The sequence below is a fragment of the Doryrhamphus excisus genome, linkage group LG15 (assembly GCF_037039965.1).
Source record: "Doryrhamphus excisus strain RoL-2023G ecotype Guam linkage group LG15, RoL_Dexc_Guam_v1.1, whole genome shotgun sequence".
Classification (NCBI taxonomy): domain Eukaryota; kingdom Metazoa; phylum Chordata; class Actinopteri; order Syngnathiformes; family Syngnathidae; genus Doryrhamphus; species Doryrhamphus excisus.
In genome coordinates, this window is record NC_136371.1 from 5661807 (window position 1) to 5687725 (window position 25919).

A 25919-nucleotide genomic window follows, 5' to 3' on the forward strand; every position below is an offset into this window, starting at 1 on the left:
GAGAGGGCGCTCCCAGCCAGCCAGTGGAGCTCACTCACATTTTTACGCACAAGTTTGTTGCAGCAGCACAGAGACGCTTCAGGGTAAGGGAATCAAGGCAATCAAGGTAAGGAGAAATAAAAAATACTGCAGGTCCAATCCCTGTGGAATATACACAGGCTATTATTTATTGTGTTATTTTAAGCATTGTATGTTTGGTTATCAACTTAATTAGTATTTTGTACTCTAAAAGTCACATTTGGTTATTTCTGCCTGAAGAAATGTGTGTTTTTGTTAATATCTTGTGTCAACGTGTGCACTGGAGCACTTAAAAAAAGCAAAACAAGGTTTACACGTGTGCGCGTGCCTATACAAGGGTTAAGGGTCAGCTTTTAACCCCCAGGCAGAGAAAGCCAAACACCCAACCCACTTTAAATTACAATTCAATGCTCGTCCCACCTGACTGTCTCAAAGAAAATAACAACTTAGAATTTTTTTTGCGGGTGCCTTTAGATCTTATTTCACCACACTAAGGCGCCACAGCAGAGCAAGAACGATCTGGTAAAATAATTTTGTACCCTCTGCACACAAAGACATCATTGATTCACTAAATGGAGCTGCAGCTTTTGTGTTCCTCTGTGGTTTAAGGCAGCAACAGATGTTAGATATATATTTTAATGACATGAAAAAAATACACAACATGTCATGTTTGTCCATGCTTTTTACATGTTGAGGGTTGTTGTTATGCACGGCCACGCTTCCAAGATCAATAGACATTTCTCAACTATGTGTTACTACCTTCATAAAGCTCTGGTTTCCGTGGGGGACCGAGAACTTGTGAAATCAGACATGGTGCTGCTTAAAACATTTCAAAGCAGGAATATCACCGGCTATTTAATAACGCTGATGAAGTGCATATTTGATTGTGAAGTGGAAATAGCAACCGCAAAGGAAAATACAGGAAAAGAAAAATAGAAAACACCTGGTCACATTGCTTACTCTCGTTTCTAACTTGGTGCTGGTAGCCTGCCTCCATACAGTGCACATCTCAGACATCCATCACATGCATGTTTTTTTTTTTTTACGAGAAAGCAGTTCAATTATTAAACAGTCCCTGAATTTATGACAAAACAGTTTTCTTCCAAGTAACTGACATTTTGGATTGTTATTTTGATGTATAAACCCACCCAACCACAGACGCATTTGGCAGGCTGTCAAATTAAAGCAGGCATGACTGTATCTGTGAGCTGTAAATATGTCACTAATCCTTTTTTATTTCCACCGGCTAACAGAAAGACTTCATCTGGAATGCAACTGGAAAACTTATGTTGTCTTCCACACACAAAATGAACGCACAAAGACTTGTGTTGTGTTTGTGTTGGGTGGTTCTGCGCCTGCACACTGGTCTAAGCCAGAAGGACTGCACAGGTGTGGAATGCCCACTTCTGGAGAACTGCATTGAAACCGTTCTGGAGACAGGCGCCTGCTGTCCCACCTGTACACAAACTGGCTGCGCCTGTGAAGGTTACCAGTACTATGACTGTGTCCAAGCAGGTTTCCGCAAAGGGAAAGTCCCACAGGGGGAATCTTATTTTGTGGATTTCGGAAGCACGGAATGTGCATGTCCCAAAGGAGGAGGGAAGATAAGTTGCCATTTTATCGAGTGCCCTGAAATTTCCCACAACTGCATTGACATTTTACAGCCTGCAGATGGATGTCCGCAATGTGGGCGTATTGGTTGTACCCATGGCAACCAGAAATTTGAGGCAGGACACACCTTTCATTTAGATAACTGTCAGGTTTGCTACTGTCCAAACGATGGCGGGAAGTTAATGTGCTCACCCGTTCCTGGCTGTGACATCCGTAGTGTTAATAAGCCTACAGGGGTCGCAACCACTGAGAAAACTGACTATTCGAAAGTGACTAGCAGCCAACCTTCCGAAACCGAATTAGTGCTGGGAAACACTCTACCGCTTTACAAGCCAGATCCACCCAGTTTTGGCACAGAGGATTATGACTACTCACAGCCTGAACCCACTTCTTCCCATATCCACAATCTGGCCCAACCAACTACAGTTCCACTCGCTTACCCTAATTCAAGCTCCACCTCGAATGATGACAGAAGTGAGCTGAGTGATGTGCAAAAAAGCTTTGATGCTGAAAAGAGCAGCGACGATGATGTCATGCAGAACCTTGAACCAACAAGCACCGTTGTTGAACAAGAAACATCAACACAACAAACAATAACAACACAGAAAGTGACGTTGGAGAATGACAGACCGCAACAGGAAAGCGAAGAACGGGACGACACTCGACAGAGGAACTTTGGCCATCACAAATCGAGTCACAGTCGAGGTAGTCGTGCTAGGAATCGTGGTTTACTCCATTCTGGCAGCCGTAATAAACAAGACCACAGGCAAACTCCTGATAAAGAGAAACTTGGCTCGTACCCCTCGGTCCAGTTCCAGCCACCCAACATGACTCCAGTCAGGATGAGGGAGGATGAACAGCAGTCCTCGAGACAACCACAGAACCTCTCCAATTACCAGTCTAAGGATGTCGATGGAGATGCAGACGGTAAGAGACTTTTTTCTTTCGCTTTGTGTGCTGACAAATTTGAAGTGTGTTAAATTACCACTTACATCCATATACAATGTGCTCATTTGGAGCCCCAGCAAAGACAATGTAGGGTTGCTACTATTATGACATATTCACGTGACACCGCTTTGTCTCACATCCTGTCTTTTGAGGAGGAATTCGTAATCGCTGCATTCAATCAGGCAGAAGTCCAGCATAAACGTTACAATTGTGCATGGAAAGTGTGCTGTCCCCAGATAGCATAGTGAAAATAATATAACCTCGATTTTCGAATATCCCGTTAATTTTTTTGCAGAAATTTGTGTCAACTGTCCAAGAACTCACGATCAATCCTCTTTCTGTGTCCAGGCTGGGTGTGGTTTCCTTTGTTGTGTTAAATTTAGCTGCAGGCTACCCTCTTGATGGTGGTGGTGCCCTTTTGTTAATTCCTTTAAGTTTCAGCTTCGCAAGCATACTCGCACCAGAACCCAAAGACTTTGGTTTTTTGGATGGTAACAAAATTGTACCTTTGTTCTGTGCTGTATCATTCCTCAGTGCCCGAACAAAGCACACGACGCGTTGGTGCATCTGCTAACTAGCTTCCCGTTGGGCGAAAAACGTTGTAGCAGTTTGATAAAGGATTCAAGACAGAACTCATCGTAAAGTACGAAGATGGTGTATCTTTGTCCATTGCATTTTTGTCATGTAACACTGTAGTACTTCTCTATAAAATGTATTTTTCGATGGTAATTGGATTTCACACTGGAAAAATTGGTTCAATTTTCCTACATTTTTGTCTCTTTCTGAAGAAATTACAACAAAAATTTTGTCAAACTGTGATGCGTGTCCTTCACATTCTCCAACACGTCAGCTTGCTTACAGCAGGAACTGAGATGATGAGTACCGAGTGATGGAGTTCACTGGAAAACCAGCACCACCATTATTGCAAACGATGAGCAAACGTGTGATCATATTACAAATGAACCTTTCATATGTTGTAATGGACACATTTAGCACACACATTTTGTGCGTAAACTAATGAGTTTTGCTATTTACTACTTAACCGACGTCCTACTATAACCTAAGCGGTCGGATTTTTGTCCAGGCCTGTCGGATCTGCTTTTCTTTCAGCACCTGGCCTCCGTAGGTATGCATAATATATGCTGAATGCTTTTCTGAGGTATTTCTGGGGGGGGGGGGGGGGGGGGGGTGAACTCCCAGATGTATGTGTCAAGCTTGTTCTTAGGTGTAAAGTTGAAGACTGGAGGTGAGAAATGTTTCTTTGGGAACGCTGCAGGCCACATTAAGCCTGATTCAGGTGTTTTTCATTACATCTATGGAGATGAAATTCAGCTTGCTACAAGTGAATGGTTTTTAAAAAGTAACATATTTTGACCTTGTAGACATGTCTGTTAAAGTACAGGACATAACTGTGGAATTCAGTTGGCCAAACAAATCTTCAGTGCAGTGGCATGTTAATGCATAGTAAGGAAAACCCCTCTACATAATGGTGTTCAGTAACGCCTGTATAGCAGAAGATGTGTTGCTTGAAAGAGAACATAAAAACGTAAATACTATATCTGCATACCTGTCAATACTTGTTTTCCTAAGGAAACTACCCTTTTGACATTTTAACTGAGCATTTTTTAATTGAGCATTTTTAATTGAGCAACAGCTATTATGGCGCAGCGTATTGGTAGTTGGGTCTTCTTAATTTTTAGATCCCAATTTTGTGCAGATGAACGGTATTGGTTGGTTACTTCCTCAATGATGGAGGCTAATGTACGCTGTGAATGTGAATGGATGGATGGTGTCGTTTTGATTTTTGGAGAAATATTAGTTCGACAGCCTCACAGTCTGAGTTTGCATGTTCTCCCTGTGCTTGTGTGGATTTTTGACCCCCACAGCCCCCAAAACATGCATGTTAGGCTAACATGAAGCTTCTACAAGCTCCCACACAGTCAAATAAGCCACACAGTGGCTTATATTTTCTCTGAATTGATCTACTTTATTGGGTCATATAAGTTTAAATGTGACTATATGGATTAATGTCCATATATATACATATATTTTTATTAGGGCTGTCAAACGATTAAAATAGTTAATTGCGATTAATCACACCCAGTCCATAATTAACTCACAATTAATCTTATTTAATCAAGGATTAAATTTTTTTTTAATAGACATAGACTTTCTTTATTGCCATTGCACAATAACACAGTAGTGAAATTGCCAACGAAATGTCGTTGCCTGGCTCCCGTGTAATAATAAATAATAACGTGGAGAATAAATAGATGACATCAAATATGAAAAATGTACAACGTAAACGTAATGTAACGTAATGTACAACGTAAACAGTAATTTATACAAATAATTTAAATAATTTAGAATAAATGTTTTGTCCCACTCCTGAATGCAACTACTACTACTACCATATTGTATTTTTAACCTTTTTCTTTCACATCACATTTGGTCCCAAATGCTGATACTATATGTGGAATGCATGCAACGGTAAGATTTGATTACCTTATAGTACTAATGTGTATATTTGTTCTGTACACAACCTCTGTGAAAGGCCAAGTTCAGCCTCGTACTGGTAGATGGTGACTTAAAGAATTAGAATTAGAAATCCCCCAGTTTTTGCGGCGATTTGTCCCACTTTCTTTGGCCGCCCTTGAACACACCTTCTCCCGTTCTCACGCTGCACAAATAATGTAGATACTTTATTCACACAGATGGACTACTATACTGTATTCTTAGACATTAAGAAATGTCCATCGAGACCAACTATATGCCCCCCCCCCGCTCATTCATTGTACTTGACAGAGGCCACACATCCATTTTTTAACCGAACACACCTTTGCTGCAGGAGCATGTTCCAAAATAAATGCTTTCTGCTCTCAAGTCAGTGACTCCAGCTCATTTGTTCTGTCTGTCCAAACAGATGCAGAATGTGCTCCGGAGGGGAGGGGGATGGGATTGTTCATGTGTTCTGATGCTGGGCTGGACTTAGTATAGGATTTCTTGTGTGTGGGGGGTGGTGGTTGTACCTGTGAGTGGCATAGGACACGTGTGATGAATGAGGCCACTGTTGCGACTTGATTGCCAGACGCTACACACTGCTCCTTCCAGAGCCGGTGTGATTACTTGTATCCCCTGTTGGCTTCCCAATCTTCCCAGTTATCAGCTCATCTGAAGCACACCTCCATATGTGTTCGCTTTCTTATAGTACAACCCCAGCCACCATGTTCAGCTCAGCCAGAGCATGGCTGATGCAACACTATTATATCTCTGAGGTGTTGCGGACAAAACAATGAGTTTCTGTCAGTAGCATTGTCACAACGTGCTGCACGTGAGCGTGACATCAACAGATCTATTCCCCAAAGTATGAAATCCAAGGTGGATTCCAGATTTCCAGCCTTTTCCGATGTATCACCGCTGGAAATATCAATGAAGAAGATAGCTCTAGTTGATCCAAGGGTGCCTTCCAGGTTTACAAGAATTCCAGTGAATCTGCCGTCCACAAAATGTCCTGCCTGGAAGCATGTCTTATGCACATGTCATGTAGCTGTATTACGCTGTGAGAAGAAATTGCTCCAAATGCAGAAATACAGTCATAAACTACACATGCAAGTAAAGTGAAGATACAAATTACACAAAAATATTACAATATAAGACAAACGTCCTATTCATGTTTGTGTTATATTGGTAGAATAATTAATAACACACATCCTTTTGGCTCCATCTAGGCCAAAAATCAAGACATCTGGTGCTTTGAATGAGTCTTTCCTGCTTTCTGGGTTGGGAACAGACCTTGAGAATACAAATGAAAAGGGAAGCAAGCTTGAATAACAGGAATATTGCCGCTGAACATACTAAACCAATTGAATATTCAGTCTGTAGAAAATGAATTCAACCTGTGTGTTTGAGAAGCACAACCAAGGACTGGCTGCAAGAATTCAGTGCACCATTAGTCCTTACAGCGTCTAATAGGTTTTCATTTAGCTTTAAGAGGCGCTTGTGTCAAAAGTGTGGGCTCCTGGCAGCTGATGCATCTTTTAGCAATCTGCTAGCATCTGTTAACAGTTTGTTTGCCTTTCCTATAGCGAGGTGAGCAGGTAGTCACGTCTATTATCTTAACAATGTGTTATTGTCAACAAACATATCCAAAGCCAATTAGACCCTTCTTGGGTCCACTTCACAAATAAAGACCAACATATTTGGTGAGTATGGTCTGCCATGTGATCCCTCTCGCAAGTTATTCATGGGGCGGCACGGCGGTCTAGTGGTTAGCGCGCAGACCTCACAGCTAGGAGACCAGGGTTCAATTCCCACCCTCGGCCATCGCTGTGTGGAGTTTGCATGTTTGCATGCGTGGGTACTCCGGTTTCCTCCCACATTCCAAAAACATGCTAGGTTAATTGGCGACTCCAAATTGTCCATAGGTATGAATGTGAGTGTGAATGGTTGTTTGTCTATATGTGCCCTGTGATTGGCTGGCGACCAGTCCAGGGTGTACCCCGCCTCTCGCCCGAAGACAGTTGGGATACCCCCGCGACCCTCGTGAGGAAAAAGCTGGAGAAAATGAATGAATGAAATACAAAGACTCCAAATGATCCAAAAGCCAACTCCTATGTCTGCGAATACTTTCACGTTTGTAATTTAATTAATGCAATCATTGCTGAAGTAATTATAAATAATAAAAACTGCTGCCACATTATAATAATCAGAAATAAGAAATAGAAATTATCAGAACACCACAAAATAAGACATAAATAATACACAGTCAGGGAAATTTGTGTGTAGCAGGAAAACACAGGAAGCAGAACTGGAGGTTCTCATTGGGAGGGACCAGGATGGATAGGATCAGGAACAGGTACATCTGAGGGACATTACATGTTAGAGACCTCGGAGATAAAGTCATCGAGGCCAGACTGAGATGGTTGGGTAGTGAATATATTGGTAGAAGGGTGCTGCGTTTAGAGCTGCCAGGTAGGAGGCGTAGAGGAAGTGAAGGAGGACATGAGGGTAGTTGGTGTGAGAAGACATTGTTAGATGGAGGAGATTGATTTGCCGAAGGAGAAAGAAGAAGAAGACTCCAAAAGCAGCATTGTTAGACTGTTAGAACATTTTTTGCAGCACAACAAATACAGTAACCAAGAATGACAGTTCAGCCTCGTCATATTCTCTATGCTGCAGATGGATGGAGGGTAACTAACCGCAAGGAGGTGTAATAGGATTGGGGGTTACCGCGTGCACCCATCAAAGCCCGAGGCGACCACGAAATTGCTTACCTCAACTTATTTTAGCACTGTAATTAAAAAAAAGATGAATGACACGATTACTGGCCAAGAGTCTCAACGGGGATTAAGACAAAACTTGTCATTCAAGACTTGTAGTAGAAATGAAGTCATCCTGACTGCAGGGGAGTTCTGCCTATTATGTCACAGCCAGCTGTTGTCGGTCGGTGAGTATGTGCTTCAGAAGGTATTATATCGCTGTAAGTACTCATGTTGAAGGTGAGAAGGACATGGTGTCATCCTCTCAAGACGAACACAGCACTGTGAACACACAATGTCTATATACGCAATTTATACACAATACTTTACAGCTTTTACCAACAATCATCTATGAAGATGAAATGCCATAAGTTTAGTCAACTGCCCAGTTTGCTTGTATATTACATCACCTCTAAAGCTACATAAGACAAGACACACAAGCCTTGATTAGTGGCAGAATGTGGATTTATGACACCTCCAGGCATGTTGAGAGCCGTACCTGTTGTTATTCTACCTACATATTTTCCAAAGGAGTGATGTCACAGGTTTGGATTTGGACGAGAACAAAGTATGTGGTGCATTTTGTACTAATAGACAAATATAATGACAGACCTCTAGCCAAAGGGTGCTCCTGAGACCCCTCTCAAAACCACATTGAAATAAACACAGCTAACTATTGGACATGGTTTATTATTGTGTGTCCACCCATCGTTTCAGTTCGATTCTTCAGGACTCTTCAAAGGCATCATTTGTATATATTTTTAACACATGGATAAAACACAATTAGAGAGTTCCATATGTCTGTAGAAAACTTGAAAACTTGTAACCATAAAGGTTATTTTTATTTCTCTATTCCAAATCTTTAAATTATGCACAATCACAGGTTCTGAGTGTTTTTGGAGTCTCTTATGGTATAAACAAGGTAGTCAGAAAAGGCATCAGAACAAAAAGTTTAAAAATAGAGCAAAAGGCATGAAGTAAGGAGAAACAGACAATATGACTCTGAGTCAGCAACTCTTCATTGTATTTTTTTTCCAGTGGATTTGCTGGTGTGTTTTGGATCATTGTCCTGCTGCAGAACCCAAGTTGGTTTTAGCTTGAGGTCACCAACATTCTCCTTCAGGATCTTTTGGTAGATAGCAGAATGCAAACAGCCCCAGACCATCACACTACCACCACCATATTTTACTGCTGGTATAGTTAGTACGGTACGCTTAAGATGTTCATTCATTCATTTTCTACCGCTTTTCCTCACAAGGGTCGCGGGGGTGCTGGAGCCTATCCCAGCTGTCTTCGGACGAGAGGCGGGGTACACCCTGGACTGGTCGCCAGCCAATCACAGACAAACAATATAGACAAACAACCATTCACGCTCAAATTCATACCTATGGACAATTTGGAGTCGCCAATTAACCTAGCATGTTTTTGGAATGTGGGAGGAAACCGGAGTACCCGGAGAAAATCCACGCATGCACGGGGAGAACATGCAAACTGCACACAGAGATGGCCGTGGGTGGAATTGAGCCCTGGTCTCCTAGCTGTGAGGTCCGCGCGCTAACCTCTAGACCACCGTGCCGCCCCGCTTAAGATGTTTTCCGGCAAAATTGATATAAGCCTTAATGTTCTTTTTGTTCAGCACTGGTTTTCGTCTTGGAACTCTGCCATGAAGGCTGTTTTTGCCAAGTGTTTTTCTTATGGTGGAGTCATGAATGCAGGCCTTAACTGAGGCAAGTGAGGTCTGTAGTTCTTTGGATGTTGTTGTGGGGTCGTTTGGGATCTCTTGGACGACTGCTTTTCGGATAATTTTGGTTGGCTGGCCATTATGTGATCCATTCAATTGTAATCTGATGCATGTTCAAATGAAATAAAACCATTACCATTACCATTACTATGACACATTACAACACAGTAAATGACCTATCTGGCATCAGAATTACAGGTACAAAGTGGGCTTATAGTGGGCTTATGAGTTTCATATTTTTGCTTTTGTAGGTAAAGGCTCTCACTGTGGTTTGCTGGAGTCCCAAAGCTTTAAAAATGGCTTTATAACCTTATCCAGACTAGTTTTATGTGAGTTTCTCTGATTTGTCATGGTTAGTTCATTAGTTCATGGTTATAGTTCACACCGCCGTCAATTAACGAGGTGACTATGTACCGCAGCATAACTTCTAAGAAAGATTGTTGATACAACACATACCTCCACCAAAGTTTTACAACCGTCAATGTCTGTGTTCTTAACATAACATTGTTGCCGGACAGAAATATACTGTGCGCACACTCATGCCATGATAGGACCGGTGCTTGGGAATTCCTCGACCTTCAAAATATTATACTAGTGTTTGGGACAATGATTTAGATTTGCTTGTGTTTAAATTCTGTTACCTCATTAGCTACATGAGAGGGTCAAAATATTAGAAACAGTTGTTCACTCATCACCGAAAGCCGACCAGAATTTGTCTCACCGGATGAAAAGGAGTATAAATCACCGTTTATGTACTACACTGCTGATGGGAGTGTCATGCAACTTCATGTCAAAAAATTTGAAGGAACCCATCTATGCATCCATTAATCCATCTTCGACGCCGCTTATTCTCATGAGGGTTGTGGGGGTATGCTGGAGCCTATCCCAGCTGGCAGGATACACCCTGGACCTTTATGAGTAATTACTAGTCTTTATATACTGTTTTTATATTTAAGAGGAATAAATTCCATATATGTTGCCTGTGAAAGGTACTAGTGCGGCTCAGCTCAAAGCTGGAATGCACTGCCATGTTAAAGCATTTTTTTTCCCGGTAAACTGCATAATGTGTTTTTACTCCGTCTGCTCCTTGACCCAGTTTGAAAGGAAGTGCTAATGTGTTACTTTTTCCTCAGCCCAAGCGCTGATTAGCCCAGATGTTTAAAAAAAAAAAAAAGGATAATTTTATCTGAATGTAATTTCAGCTGGTTTCATGCTTCTCCCTGCCAAGTGAACGTGAGGGTAGGGTCAAGAAGTTTGAGAACAAAGTTGTTGCCTCTCCAAAAAACACATTTGTGTCTTTATAATATAATATGAATCATTTCACTGATGCCATTCTAAGTTATTAGACATTCTGTTTCGGCTGAATTCATTCAAATTGTAGCCTATATTATGTCTGGAATATGAAGCAAATGTGGATACGTTTGTGTTTGTGTTTGTGTTTCATTACAGTGTCAGTCATGGAGCTGGTGGACACTTGCTGTGAGACTGGTGCAAAATGGGCTTCGGTTAATGGTCACTGCAACAGCATGGAACCACCCACTAGAGATAGGCAGTCCATCTGCTGGTGAGAACATGACATCTTTTAACGAAAGCTATTTTTTTTCACCTTAAATGATGTTGAGATCTTGTCATAGTGCTAGACCAGGGGTGGGCAAACTACGGCCCGGGGGCCACATCCGGCCCGCCAAGTGTTTGAATACGGCCCGCCCAATCTTTCCAAAGTATTTCATTTAAACTCAACATACAACCTGGCATCATGGCCTGAGCCAACCTTTTGATGGTTTTATCAATTTCGTTTTTTGACATGGTCTGTTGTTTACAAAGTGCTCCTGAAAAAAGGGACACAAGCACATAATAATAATAATAATAATAATTATTATTATTAGATTATTAGGTTATTATAATTATTATTAGAACTATTATAATTATTATATTAATGCTAATTATATTAATTATATATAATATTATTGTTATATTTGCATATTTTACATAATAATAATATAATAATTATTATTTTAATTTTATTGTAATTATTATAATATTTTATTATTTTTAAAATATTTAAATATAAATATAAAATAATAAATAATAATAGCAGATTGCATGACAATTTTACAGATACAATAATACCAGGTGGACTGTTACGTGTAAAATATATAGTCTGCCCCCCCCCGTAAATTTTGTCATATCAATAATATAATGCGAGTCAAAAAGTTTGCCCACCCCTGTGCTAGACTGTTCAATTAATCGACAACTATTTTAGTCTTGGTTTAACCCTTTTTTAAATAAAAAAATGTAATCATCCATGATGATCATCATCCACATCTATTATATTTGTGTTTTAGGCAAAACAAGATATTCCCACAAATTGGCTTTGACTTTGGAAAACAGTGACTGACTTGTTTTGGTCCGTCTCCATTAATCGCAACAACAAGCTTCAGATTAATTGATTAAGAAATTAATCATTAGTTGCAGTTGCAGATATAACTCAACAAATTTGGAACTAATAATGTTGAAATTCAGTGAGTAGCTTCTATCAGACCCATAAGTGAATTAACAAACGTTTGATCACCAATACAGGCGAAACTGTAGCTTTGATGACCCAAGGACAAAATGAACTTTTCATCAGGATCTGCATCCCCTCTAGTGTTTATCTTTAATCATCGGCTCTTCATGGTCTTGACTGGTATATGATTCCAAGATCAATTCACTGCAGACATCTCATTCCTTTTCAAGCTTTTAAATCTCATCAGTCAACTCCTGTACTTTAGCAGCGGCAACCATGGGAAAAACGGGCAGCCCACACATGACTGCAGGGCCACAGTCACACTCTGTTTGCCCCAAGAGCTCCTTTTTCCTTTGTGCTTTTTTTTTTTCTTTGCCAGGACGTCTCAGCAACAGTGCTGCCTCGGTTCCCTGAGAGAAAGACGATGTCTGGCTGGAATGAGTGCAGCCAGAGACGGGGATATGTGTGAGGAGGATGCCAGCGATACGTGTGGGCTCAGTTCCTATATGGCAAGTAGCTATGGCCAGATGCGACAGCATAAGGCAAACATAGTTCACTGGGTTCACGGTCAAAATTGAAATTTACCAGTTAGGAGCCAATTGCATTAGTCGAAGAAGAACTTTTTTTTTTTTATTAAATATAGACTTCTCCTTTGATGATTACTGCTGCGGGTGCATACTTGGTCGATCGCCTTATTTCATTTAGACAAATGACTCAATTACAGTTAAAGATTCCCACTGACCAAAGCTTTGCTATCTTCAAAGGGGACTCGAGCAACAGCTGTTTGACCTCTTTGTAATTGCAGAAGCATGTTCAGGAAATGGAAGGAATAATATGGCAGTGGGAGACTTTAGACATTTAAGCCACAGAGTCTGGAGATCGGAAAGACCCGGCTTCGCTTGGACATCTCTGTATGAAGTTTGCATGTTAGGTTAATTGGAGATTCCAAATTGAATGTGAGTGTGAATGGTTGTTTGTCTATATGTGCCCTGTGATTGGCTGGTGACCAGTCCAGGGTGTACCCTGGACAACTGGGATAGGCTCCAGAATGTTTAACACAGATTGTCCAACAACAAATAAGCCACATATTGTTTGATTATTGTATTGATTATGACCTCCAGGAGTGCTGTGACTGCTGCTCAGTGGGGCTGAAGTTCCGCAGTGAGGGTCACGACTGCAAAGCCCACCGACACATGGGCCTCCACTGCAGACATGCCTTCCTCATGTGTTGCGAGGGTGAGGACATATGGGACCAGAGTCGTGTCATCTGGCACGCCATCAAAGAAAAACCTGCTCTCGATGCCACTTCACCACCAAAAAAAGGTATTGATGGGAAATGCAGACATAACCAGCCCGAAACCAAATTACTAACACATTGAATGCATCATCATCCCAAGAGGTGAGGGCATCAATCGATGCACTGCCAGGAAAAAGTATAGCTCTGAACCAAAGCTAATCTGTTTTCTTGGCATTTAAAAGAAACAGGTCCCCCAGCACGGCTGAAAAATGGTTCGTTGGCCTCCAAGAACAAAGTGTAACAGTCTTGTTCAACCCTTCTGGTTAATTCTAAGAGATGGAGCACCTGCCTGACATTTACTTGTTTTGCTCTTTGCTCTGCTCGTCCAAGTTTTGCTTTGTTTTGTTTATGTCATCTAGCTGGAAAACTCTGATATTTTGTGTAGATTCTTAGTCACAGAAACTAAATAAATCTGTTGCGGTTGAATCGAGGCAACTGGACTCTTCTAATTTGTTGAAGACGGGTATTGGAATTGATATTTTCATCCAAAAGGATTCTTCAGTTTGCTGTTTTTCTAGTTTGACTTAGACGGCTTCTATTAAACTAGTGGTCTTCCCAATCCACAATGAATGTCCTTTCATGTTGAGATGCAAATGACATGCTGATGCTGTAACGGTTGTCTGGTCTCTCCAATGTTGAGGTCATCGCACCCCTCGCTACGCTGCACTGCATGAACAACATAGCTGAGTTTTTTCTTCTCAGTATTTTGTCCTTGGGGTGAACCAGCTTTTTGTCTGAGGGTGTCGGTGGGTTTGAAGTGCATTGGTATGTTATGCTTGGAAAAAAAAAAAATCCTTCTGAAGAAGCTTTTTGAAACGTCTTGAAACAAGAACAGCCCAGTTGCCTTGTTTCAAACCCCTGCGGATCGGTTCATTTGAAATCCAGATAGTTGTAAATTGGAATTGGTCTGCCTGTTGATGGATGATGGGGTATTTGACTTGTTTTGTGGCTTGTTAGTTAATTTGAATTCATTGTAGAAATACAGACCTTTTTATAGTCCCACATATAAAAGAGCAACCCACCCACCCATTCAGCAATCAATTTTTACCACTTATCCTGTTCAGAGTCGCAGGGAAGTTAAAGCCTACAGATCAATAGCAAGACAATGTTACTGTTTTTTTTTATTTTATACATAAAATATCAATTTATTGTTCTTTTATTTAGTGTGTATTTTGCATAAAGTGTAAAAACAAATGTGTGTGCTGCAGTGTCCGACAGCCTTTACCCGAACGAGGCCTTCTCCATCGGCAAAGAGAGGCACGGGGAGAACGCGGCGGAGGGGCCTATTGAGGTGGAGGACATGGATGAGTGCCTGATCTACGAGGGCAACATCTGCCACCACAGATGTGTAAACACACTAGGCTCTTTCCGCTGTGAGTGCTTCCCGGGATACGTGCTGCAAGAGGATGCTTTCACTTGTGCACAAGGTAAAGCTTTATGTGGTGTTAGCAGACATTTCCAGTGATGCCAATGTGCAGGAAAGTGTCCCACCGTCATAACATTTACAGGCAGCATTTTAGTCAGGGAGACAACATTTGATGTAATTGGTCTGCATGTTATTTTCCTGCCCTGGCTGAGTTCCTTCCTGCCTGCAAGCCTCGATACCACCTAATAATAGCTATTTTAATCACATGCTAACATCCCTTTCCTGGACTGACAGCCGCGCATCACAAATTATGTCTCTCCTGCTGACAAAAAGCCTTTTTTTGCGGTCTTATATGAAAAATATTTTCACCGATTGGAAAATCTTGCACAACCTGAAAACAGGAGGCTCGCATGTTCAGAACGAGAGGTATTTGAAGATAACAGTGACTTTGCTTGAGCACACCAGACTTAATCAACACAACACTTTCGCCTCACACAAACCTGCCTCAACAGGACGCTAATGTCAGAGCACCCGGCAAATTACAGTGAGGGATGGGGCTTGCCAATAAACCCAAATGTTTGTCTCTAGGCAATGCTTTTTCCTGCCGCACCTCCATGCTTTTATATATTTTCCTCTGCCCGCCAGCTTCATATTGTCAAATGGAAAAGTGGAATATGTGTAAGCCTTTAACTAAGGCAGCAGTAGGCAAGGCAGACTTCTTGATTACAGTGTAATCCCTCGTGCCTGTGATGAGATTATTCATGTTTCTGCAGAGACGGTGGATGAGGAGAACAGACTGAAGGAGGATGACAGTCAGGGGGTGGAGCCCACCTTGTCTTTTCCACCCCCCACCCAACCCTCTGTGCCACTCAACCCCTGTGAAGGTTAGACAGCTTCATAAGAGGAGAGGGCGACTCAAGACTTTAAAAGAGCGAATTCGTGAAACACGCATCATGATGTAATTGAATATGACAGAAAGAGAAGCCAGTTGACATTCCATTGTTTCAAGTACTTGGAAAAAGGTTAAGGTGAGATGGTTCTCACTCTTTAAACCATGGGCTCTAATTTCTTGGCCAGGTGCAGGTGTCAACAGGATATGGCCAGTGCAATTTTCGTGAGTGTGGTCAGGCGCAGCACGGCGCACCCACGCCCTTGTCCCTACAACCGGCGCAAGTAGCAAAAAGGGAGGAGAGAAGGCATGAGAGAGTATAACACAACCGAGCGTAATCTTAACCAATCAAATGAACCTGATATTTATTTAGGGGGACATTTCCCCCCTCGTCCGCGGTGCAAGGCCGGCCCCGGTTGAGTTCCCATTATGGGTGACATATTTGATGGGACAATTAAAACAAAAATGTACATGCCGGTTCAGACAGTTACATTAAATAGTGGTTGCTGTGATTGTTCATTCCACTGAAACATGCCTGTGAGGTTTTGGTGACGCATGGTGCGCTTCGCCTGCGCCATGAATAGACCATGTCACAAATTTATCACTGCGCAAAGCTTAAAATGTGGACACCTCCCCTAGTGTGCCACCACGTCCATGTCGGCGCAGTCCAGTCTACCAAATTGGCTGCGCACAATGCTGCGCTGGAACAAATTACCACTGCATGGGCTGCGCCTGTCTCACAGCTGGCCTGGGAACGCCTTGGTGTCCTCCCGGTGGAGCTGGAGGAGTTGGCCGGGGACCGGGAAGTCTAGGCTTCCCTACTAAGACTGCTGCCCCCGCGACCCGGACCCGGATAAGCGGAGAAAAATGGATGGATGGGCTGCACCCCGCTGCGCCACCCTGTACTACTTCACGAAATTAGAGCCCCATATTGTTAACGACAACAGAGCTGCAACAGTTAATAAAGAATCGCTGATTATCTTATCAACAACTATTTGGAATTTGATTAATAATTTTTTGTAATGTTAATACGGGTTGTTCATGAAGAGGATAACCCCAAAAAAGACCAAACAGAAAGATTGCTTGATTGATCGAACACGCAAGCAATATGATGAGGTTAGTGACTAACCTGAAAAAATAAAATAAAATGTGAAAAACAAGGTTCTGTCTGCTCCACGGGCTTACAAGGTTGTTGTTTTCCATGGTACATTTCATGTGACCTTGATTTAATACATGCAGGAAATGGCCCCTGTGACCAGCATTGCATCCCGGAGGGTGGAAGGCCACTCTGCTCCTGTTTCCCAGGATTCTCCCTCATGGCTGATGAACATTCCTGTGAAGGCAAGGCAGATATAACACTGGAAATATTTTCTGACCAGGGTTGCACACAGAGGTTTGGACACAATCTCGGTGAAATGTGGTGTGTAATTTCACATCTCAATTTTGGAGCAGTTTGGCTCCAGTTGAGGCGAGAGGGAGATTCTTGGAATGCCTCTTACTGATTTATCTCGCTCCCTCATCAGCACCTCAAGATGTGCAGAGGAGATACAGCTTTAATCTTTTTTACTCCTGGCAACACACTGTGATCTAGACAAAAACACTGATTGGCATCATTTTAAAATATCATCCCTCAAATGAGTTTCCATCAGGGGGATTTAACACCAGCATGTTATTCTTACACACATCATATACATCTGATAGACTGTTTACGTTATATTGTTATTGTAGCATTTTATACTGCTCTGTCCCCTGCTTAAAAACACATAGAGAGCAGCTCACTTTCGTCATGCATATGCAAGAATTAGTTGCCTTTTCATACCCGCTCTCTTTAATCTGCCTCCACAGCCCCCCCGTCTTCTTATTTTGTGCACTTTACGTTCACTTTCCTCACACTGACACATTTCTTGTTTGTTCTATTTCTTCTGTTGCAGATATTAATGAGTGTATCTTGGCGCATGATTGCCAGTTGAACGAGCGCTGCATGAATACTGCAGGGAGCTACGTCTGCCAGAGACTGATCACTTGTCCCCAAGGGTACCAGATCAACAGAGACATTTGTGAAGGTGCGCCACACTTTTATTAGCAAGAGATAGCACAAAAAATGCAGCAGAGTCAAGACAGTGTTTGGATAACTTTGCAGTGGGAATGGCGCACATTGAAGATAAGGTGCTGACGACAGCGTGACCATAGAGCCAAAATTAAACGATAAGAAGCAACACCCTACCTTCTTTACAGTTTGCTTGCAGTTTCATCTCATAGTGAAGACCTGCCATGCATATCCACGTAGCGGTGGTGTCCAATTTTGAGATGCAGCAGTCACCTTTCCAATACGTCTCATTATTTCCATGCACCATAAATTTGGGCTGTGCAGAGGTCTCATTCGTAAAGCAGCAGCAGCAGTGGCGTCAGGAGGAATAGCTCCCACAGATGACTATTAGATGTGCTGGAAATGCTGCTTACCTCTGCAGGCTTTCTGTGGACTCAGTCAAGGAGACTCCCATGTAAGTGTAAAGAGTGTTCAATCAAGCAAAATGAGCATTTAACAAGAAACGATATTACACAGAAGCAGCTACTATATAGGCCATGAATTACGAGACTGCAGTGTTGGAACATCAGGGCCAGCAAGGCCTTCTCTGCTGGCTAGAAACGGTCCTATCCAATATGGATTTTATGGTGCCAGTGCCACCCTTCATTGCCAATTTACATACTTTTACAAAATTAAACAAATAGCAAAAAGACAAATTACTATTAGGGCTCGGGATATGTTGGGAAAACTACTGTATTTCCCTCAACTGGCCTGGGAAGTCCTCGGGATCCAAGTCTGGGCTTCACTACTTAGCCTGCTGCCCCCGTGACCCATTTTCTGATAAGCGGTAGAAGATGGATGGATAGAAGGATGGAATTTACCATTATCTTTCACTCATAAGATGTCAACCGATTTACATGCTTAACAAATTACAAATTTAAATGATAAATACAATTATTATAAATACAGCAATCAACCTCAAACAATTGCAATAACCACTCAGTTTGGTATTTCTTGTATTGTAGCTTTTGTTCTATGAAATTGCATTAATTCCACCAGTCTTCATTTTATCTTCATTTTGTCTCTTGGCTGCACTGCTTCCAGTAAGTGTATAGTCGAGTTTTTTTTTTTTTTCAGATTTCAGCTTCCATGTGCTGCCATGTTAATCGAATCTGCCCAAGGGGGTCAGAATCCGTAGGCTTGACTGATATCACACTATTAGCGAAGGGCCTGTTTTTTTTTTTTTTTTTTTGTCAGATTTCAGATTGGCTGCACACACAGGGCCATCTAGACCACAATGATGTCAGCGTTTGAATGTTCAGATCCACTGTCTATTTTCACTAGATGCCTTTTGTGCCTGTAGCCTACTTGCAGAAGGTACAAAACAATATACAGAAAATGTTTGATAAATTGTGCTGTAGAAGTACTATTTTCAGACAGATTCCGTCAGAAACAATACATTTAATAAATTGAAGTCGCAAAATATGATTGCTATAGAGACAAAAATCAATCATGACAGCGGTCGCTGTCAGTCCTCTTCCCGTTGTTACAGGCATTGCCTTGGACAGCTATGAAGCGTGAGGCCGTGAGCTTGTATGACCTTTGAACCAGGAAGAGTCGCGAGAGAAGAAAGACGGTGTGGAATACCACTGTGTTGAGACGTTAAAATAAAAAGTTGATTGGAAGCAACCGGTAACATTTCCTTCTCTGTTGAGAAGGAAATGGTCGCCTTTATTACGGTTCGGAGGTGAATAACACGGACAAGTTACTCCACATGCGTCGCTTTTCGTCGAGACATGTCACCCGTGTATCCACGGGGCTGCCTATAGGCTGCTTTTGGCTCAGTGTTGCAATTACTGTCGTGAACTCCAGCTGGAATTGCTTGAAAATGCTTGTCACTGATTGACATTATGCTCTCACACACACATGCACCTCAATTTGTAATTCTTTGAGGTTGTGATTCCCCTGGAGTGCCGGGTCTTACTGTGGGAACAGATGGTTTGATTGACAGGAGGTAAATCCCTTGGACGACAGGTGTGAGAGGACTCTTGAGGAATATGCCCCTTTCTATGAACAGATGTGGAGTCAAAAACTAGCCAAGGAGGCAGATTGGTATCGTTAAAATGAGAAAAACCATCATTTACCCAATTATGAATGATGAGCAAGACTCATATGTAATACAATCCTTTAACCTTTTAGTTAGAAGAATTGAACAGACATGGTATCAGAAGTACCGTCTGCCGTTAAGCCATACTGCCATCTAGTGGAGACCTTTGTCACTACTGTACATGTATGGTTTTGCACTGCATTTATCATGTCCAATGGATTACTTGACTGAAACTAATAATGTTTGATCTGTGTTCTGTTTGCAATTAATCACGCTCACTATCAGCAACCTGTGTGTTTACACTCCTTCACAGATATCAACGAGTGTATGCAAGGCATCCATAATTGCAGAACCGAGAATGAGTGTGTAAATACAGAAGGCTCGTTCAGATGCAACCCCAAACCTCGCTGCTCTCTTGGCTTTGAACGGGACGCAGATGGCAACTGTATCGGTAGGGTAAATCTTTCTTACTGAATGTGTTTGCTCTGTAATATGCCTGTCAAATGTATCATTTTGGTTTTTCACGTAAGAGTATTAGTCAGACTGGCGAACAACACGTTATCCAGCGCAGCTCTTGAGGCATCTGGGAGTGAGGTTTGTGCAGTATATGCAACAATAATGCTGAAAGTTGCACAAGGGTTGTTGAAAATGAAAGAAGTGTGGAGATAGCCAAAACAATGCAGGTTTTTGTTCCACCCGATCACAAAAGCAGGTGATTTTAAAGATGAACACCTTTAATTTGAAGGAAGGCGCTCATGTGCGTTAGTTGGCAATATATAATGGAAGGAATTTAACGTTTCCAATCCAGATCATCCAAGTCATGAAGAGCATTTGCCAGCAGGTGACTCCCGGCCCTTGGTGATGGCGTGATGTGTCACGCAGGTGAATGAGTAGCAGGCTGCAGGGACACAGGGGTTAAATGCCACACAAGCAGGAGATCAGAGACTGCTTTTGGGGGGGGGGTGCAGAGGGGGCGGATAAAAAGAAATCCTGTGTCCTACCACAGTACAAACTGATGCTGTGGAATTAGCCCCGAGGGGCAGGAACTGGGGCATGTCAAGGCAGCCGACGACACTGTAAAAGAAGTAGAAGAAATGCTCTGAGAATTGGGTAAAAAAAAAAAACAGCGTTTATTTCTCCAATGCATTGATATTTTCGTCTCTCCAACAGACAGTGATGAATGTGGCACCCGACCGTGTGGTTCAGGTTTTAACTGCATCAACACAGTGGGGTCCTACACGTGTCAGAGGAAAATGATATGCAGCCGAGGCTATCATACCAGTCCTGATGGAAGCAGGTGTATTGGTAAGATTTGGCATCAGGCATACTGTGTCAATGCTGTGTGGAATCAGGAATATTGAGAGGCTGTCAGAAAACAGTTGAATCTTAGGGTACGTCCACATTAGTACGCATCGTTTGTTCAAGGGTGAAGATCATCCCAACCTTGGTATGCACCGAACAAGCAGACCGAAAGATGGGTATTGGTCCGCTTGCAGATGAACTCTTTTGGAATATTTTGAGTTATGTCAAGGTGGTGCTCATTTTAGTCTGGATAAAATAGAAAAAAATGACATTCAAGCCAGTAGGCAACATTTTGGTCATAACATAAGTCACAAAAGTGTTTTGTTCCCATGACAAAAATACATATGAAGGGTGAAGGAAAATACATTTCTGGGGATCACAATAGATGAAAATATGAGCTGGAAACCTCATATTACAAATATACAACATAAGGTGGCAAGAAATATGATCTCAGGGAAGAATTAAATTTGAAACACTTATATGCTAGGACTACGTTAAAAAGCCATAGCATTTCAGTATGTGGAATCAAACTATGGAATGGATTGAGTAAGGACCTCAAACAATGCACAACGATGAGCCAATTCAAGAAACAATACAAGCAGTTGATGTTTGCTAAATACAAGGATGAAGAGTCTTGAACCAGTCATGATGTGCTATATATATCACTATATTGACACTTACTATGGTACCCATTATGTCATTGGATGGTCATATCACCTTGTACTTCGGTACAAGGTACATTATTTAAAAAAAAACAACCAAAAAAACCTTAAACTGCATTATGGAAAGCAGGAAGTGAACAAATGTAACAGTTACTGATTGTAAAAGTACCAGATGGAGGGGTAGGATTTAATAAGCTTTGCTTCTTCCTACTCCTTTTGGACATGTGGAACTGTGAACTGATTATGTGATGCACTCAATTGTAATCTGATGCATGTTCAAATGAAATAAAACCATTACCATTACATGTGAACTGCATTCCGTAAGGACTATCTTCTGTAAAGGTCCTACAAGTGTGAATGTAGCCAGTAAGACCTGATTGAATTCGTGTTCACACATAAAGGTCATCACTGACAGTCGGAAGACTAGCGTAGAACCCTAATGGAACATGAGCACCGCGACTGTGTCATCTGTCCATTAATATTCAACACCATTATCTGATTTCGGAAACTGTACTCATTAGAACACTGACAAGGAGCATGCACATCCAGATTAGATGTTTGCCCTCAGCTATCATAAGCACATTGTGTCTGATATCAAAATCAATATCTTCCTGGTTTGCAATAGAGGACATTTCCTTGAGATGTTTTTAAGACAGGTCCAATTAGAGACTTGTAGAGCACTGAGTAGAATGTATTGAACCAGTCATGATGTGCTATATATATATATCACTATATTGACAGTTACTATTGTACCCATTATGTCATATCACCTCGTACTTCGGTATGTGACAAAAAAAAAAAATAAAATTAAACTATATTAGGAAAGCAGGAAGTGAACAAATGTAACAGTTACTGATTGTAAAAGTACCAGATGGAGGGGTAGGATTTAATAAGCTTTGCTTCTTCCTACTCCTTGTGGAACTGTGAACAGATTATGTGATGCATTCAATTGTAATCTGATGCATGTTCAAATGAAATAATACCATTCCTATAGAATGTCCCTGCAACCCAACCCTCTCTGTAACGTCCCTGTGTGTCTTGTAGACGTGGATGAGTGTCAGACTGGTGCACATCAATGCGGAGAAGGCCAACTGTGCCACAATCTTCCCGGGTCCTATCGCTGTGAATGTCAGACTGGTTACCAGTACGACTCCTTCAGACGCATGTGTGTGGGTATGTTGTATTAATAAACTCTATCTTTATTATCCAGCTACTTTTTCATCACATACTTCCAACGCCAACTCTTTTTTTTTTCCCCCACAGATGTAAATGAGTGTTGGCACTACCCGGGTCGTTTGTGTGCACAGACCTGTGAGAATACTCCTGGCTCCTATCAGTGTTCGTGCACCACCGGCTTCCGTTTATCCAGTGATGGCAATAACTGTGAAGGTGTGTGCATTAATGGCTGCTAAAGCAGGCGTGTGTGTGCATCAATTTCGTCCTGTCTGTGCATGTTATTGTTGTATATTTCTGGCTTTAAAGTGTGAAAACATGCCTTTTTTGTGGGCAGGACTTGTTATATTTCTGGTTTAGCTCCAGAGAACAGCAGGTTGTGGGTGATGGCATTGCTTTCACCAGGCCCTGCCTTGGAGCATGTGCCAATAAAAACGTTATTGGCTTAATAACAACATCACCCTTTTTATATGTTAGTGTAGAAACACTGAAAAGGCTTTGATCAGGTGGATTGAGACAATAATTAGCTCTAACCTCTCATCTCCAGATGTGAACGAGTGTTTGTCGAGCCCTTGCAGTCAGGAGTGCGCCAACATCTACGGCTCTTACCAGTGCTACTGTAGGCAGGGATACTTCCTGCGTGAGGATGGGCACAGCTGTGAAGGTGTGGCGAATTCACCTTCACAATGGCGTGTTTATACCTTCGGATATCATTTTCAAACGATTCATCTCCTGTGTTTTCCAGATATCGACGAGTGCTCACAAAGCATCGGCCATCTGTGCACATATAAGTGTGTGAACGTTCCTGGTAGTTACCAGTGTGCGTGTCCTGAATATGGATACACCATGTCTCCGAATGGACGCTCCTGCAGAGGTTAAAACATGCTTTTATATCAATGCTGTGGAAGGGAACGGTAAATATGAAATATAATACTTTTCTCGCTTTAATTTCCTTGTAGATATTGACGAGTGCACCACAGGGGGTCATAATTGTTCTCTAGCCGAGACTTGCTACAACATCCAGGGAGGCTACCGCTGCTTGTCTCTCAGCTGTCCACCAAACTACCGAAAAGTATCTGACACGTAAGTCGTAATTTTGGTTTTCCTATAAAAATAAATGACCAGATTGAGAGTAGCTCGTGGCACTGATTGGGACGTTGCTGCTGGGTCCTTCTCACCAATGGAGTCACTCCTTTTGGTGGGCGCAGACGGTCCAGGGGAAGCTGCAAATCACGTCCATCATTGTATATTAAAATAAGTTAATTGAAATTTCACATGTAACAAATAGTTTCAAGATAGATAAGGATCCAATGTCATTTGTAGGCGCTGTGAGCGGATCAGCTGTCCCAACTACCTGGAGTGCCAAAACTCACCTCTGAGAATCACCTACTACTACCTCAGTTTCCAGTCCAACATCGTCATCCCTGCTCAGATCTTCCGCATCGGACCATCGCCCGCCTACTCCGGGGACAACGTCATAGTTAGCATCACAGAAGGAAATGAGGAAAACTACTTCAGCACCCGCAAGCTGAATGCCTACACGGGGGCCGTGTACTTACACAGACAGGTTGAGGGCCCGAGGGACTTTCTGATTAATGTAGAGATGAAGCTTTGGAGACAGGGGACGTTCACCACGTTCCATGCCAAGATTTACGTCTTCATCACAGCCAACTCGGTGTAAGAGATGGAGCTCCACCGTAGGACTATATGGACCTCAAGTGAAATGACAGTTTCAGTACAAGTTCATAAATATACCATTGTGTATTATCCTGTTCTTCCATCCAGCCAAAAGGTCATTCACTCACTCAACAACAGACAATACTGTTATTGTATCTTAATATTTTCCATTTCTCTTATGAATTAAAATAAAAAACATCTGTTCTAATATTTCTGTACCTGAACAGACACCTAAGACTATCCTTTCAAGCCGCACTGCTGCATTACTGCATTACTTTTGTTTTTGAAGTATTTTTCTAAACTAATTTAATGTTAATCCATGTAGTGAACTATTGTATCCCTGTATGATGGAAGGTATTATGATGTATGTATAAGAATGGATGTATGATAATTTTGTACTAAATACATAAACTGCAAAGTATTTTAGTGTATGTACTTGCTTACGTTTTGACCATATATATATTTATTAGGATAAAAAGTACATGTTGAGATTCTTGTGTATGTTTGTGTACGTCGTGTATGACAATCCTATTAATTGAAGTAGGATTACACTTGATAAAGTATGATTTATTATTTTCTGGCCACTTTTAGTGAACATTCTACAAAATGACAATGCATTTATCCACAAGCAGACCATTGTTATCACAGTGATTGATTAGATTCATATTTGTGTTAAATAGTATCCAGAGTTACACTTCCACCTACAGGCACATTGCGGTATCGCTCCACTGCTGTACAAAATATACTGTGTTTGTAGTTCCAAGGTGTAGTCTGCATCATACTGACATGTATAAACCCAGCAATTGCATATTAAATACCTTGACTTGAACTTTTACAATATACTACTGTATTCTGCATGTATGCAAATACGAATACAGTCATCCCTTGTTTATCGCCGTTAACCAGTTCCAGACTTGGCCGTGTTGTGAATTTCAGCTAAATAGAACTCTTTACTAAATAATTTCTAGCTAGAGCATAGAAAACCAGTTAACACCCTTTAAAATAGGGGATTTAACATTATTAGAGCCCTCTTGACATGTTATAACACCCCTATAGTCACATTGACAATGGCACTATCCAACATAGTAGACGAAAAAGAAAGAATCACACCAAGTACTACCTGCAGTGGCTATTATCTCATCAACTTTAACATTACTGACACCTAATTATGAGTATAGAATATCACACATCAAAAATACATATTTTGCATCTTTTGAATGGCTTATATTTGTATTTTATTTCATTTAGCCATTTTTATGCTTAATTTCAATGCTTAATTTAGGCAAAAATGTAACATTTTCTTAAAGGGGACCTATTATGCTTTTTCCACCTTTTTGA

At 41.6% G+C, this 25919-nt stretch overlaps 1 protein-coding gene across 1 annotated transcript; it reads left to right on the top strand.

The window, feature by feature from the left end:
• Positions 1–25473, top strand: fbln2 (fibulin 2). The gene is made up of 17 exons (XM_058051907.2): positions 1–106; positions 1272–2556; positions 11026–11140; positions 12462–12591; positions 13204–13405; positions 14588–14806; positions 15519–15629; positions 16874–16975; positions 17566–17697; positions 20081–20218; positions 20938–21072; positions 22776–22904; positions 22995–23120; positions 23452–23568; positions 23650–23778; positions 23864–23987; positions 24228–25473. Exons 2-17 carry the CDS (start codon positions 1305–1307, stop codon positions 24583–24585), a joined length of 3519 nt encoding a protein of 1172 aa, XP_057907890.2. The 5' UTR covers positions 1–106; positions 1272–1304; the 3' UTR covers positions 24586–25473.
• The last annotated feature ends 446 nt before the right edge of the window (positions 25474–25919 follow it).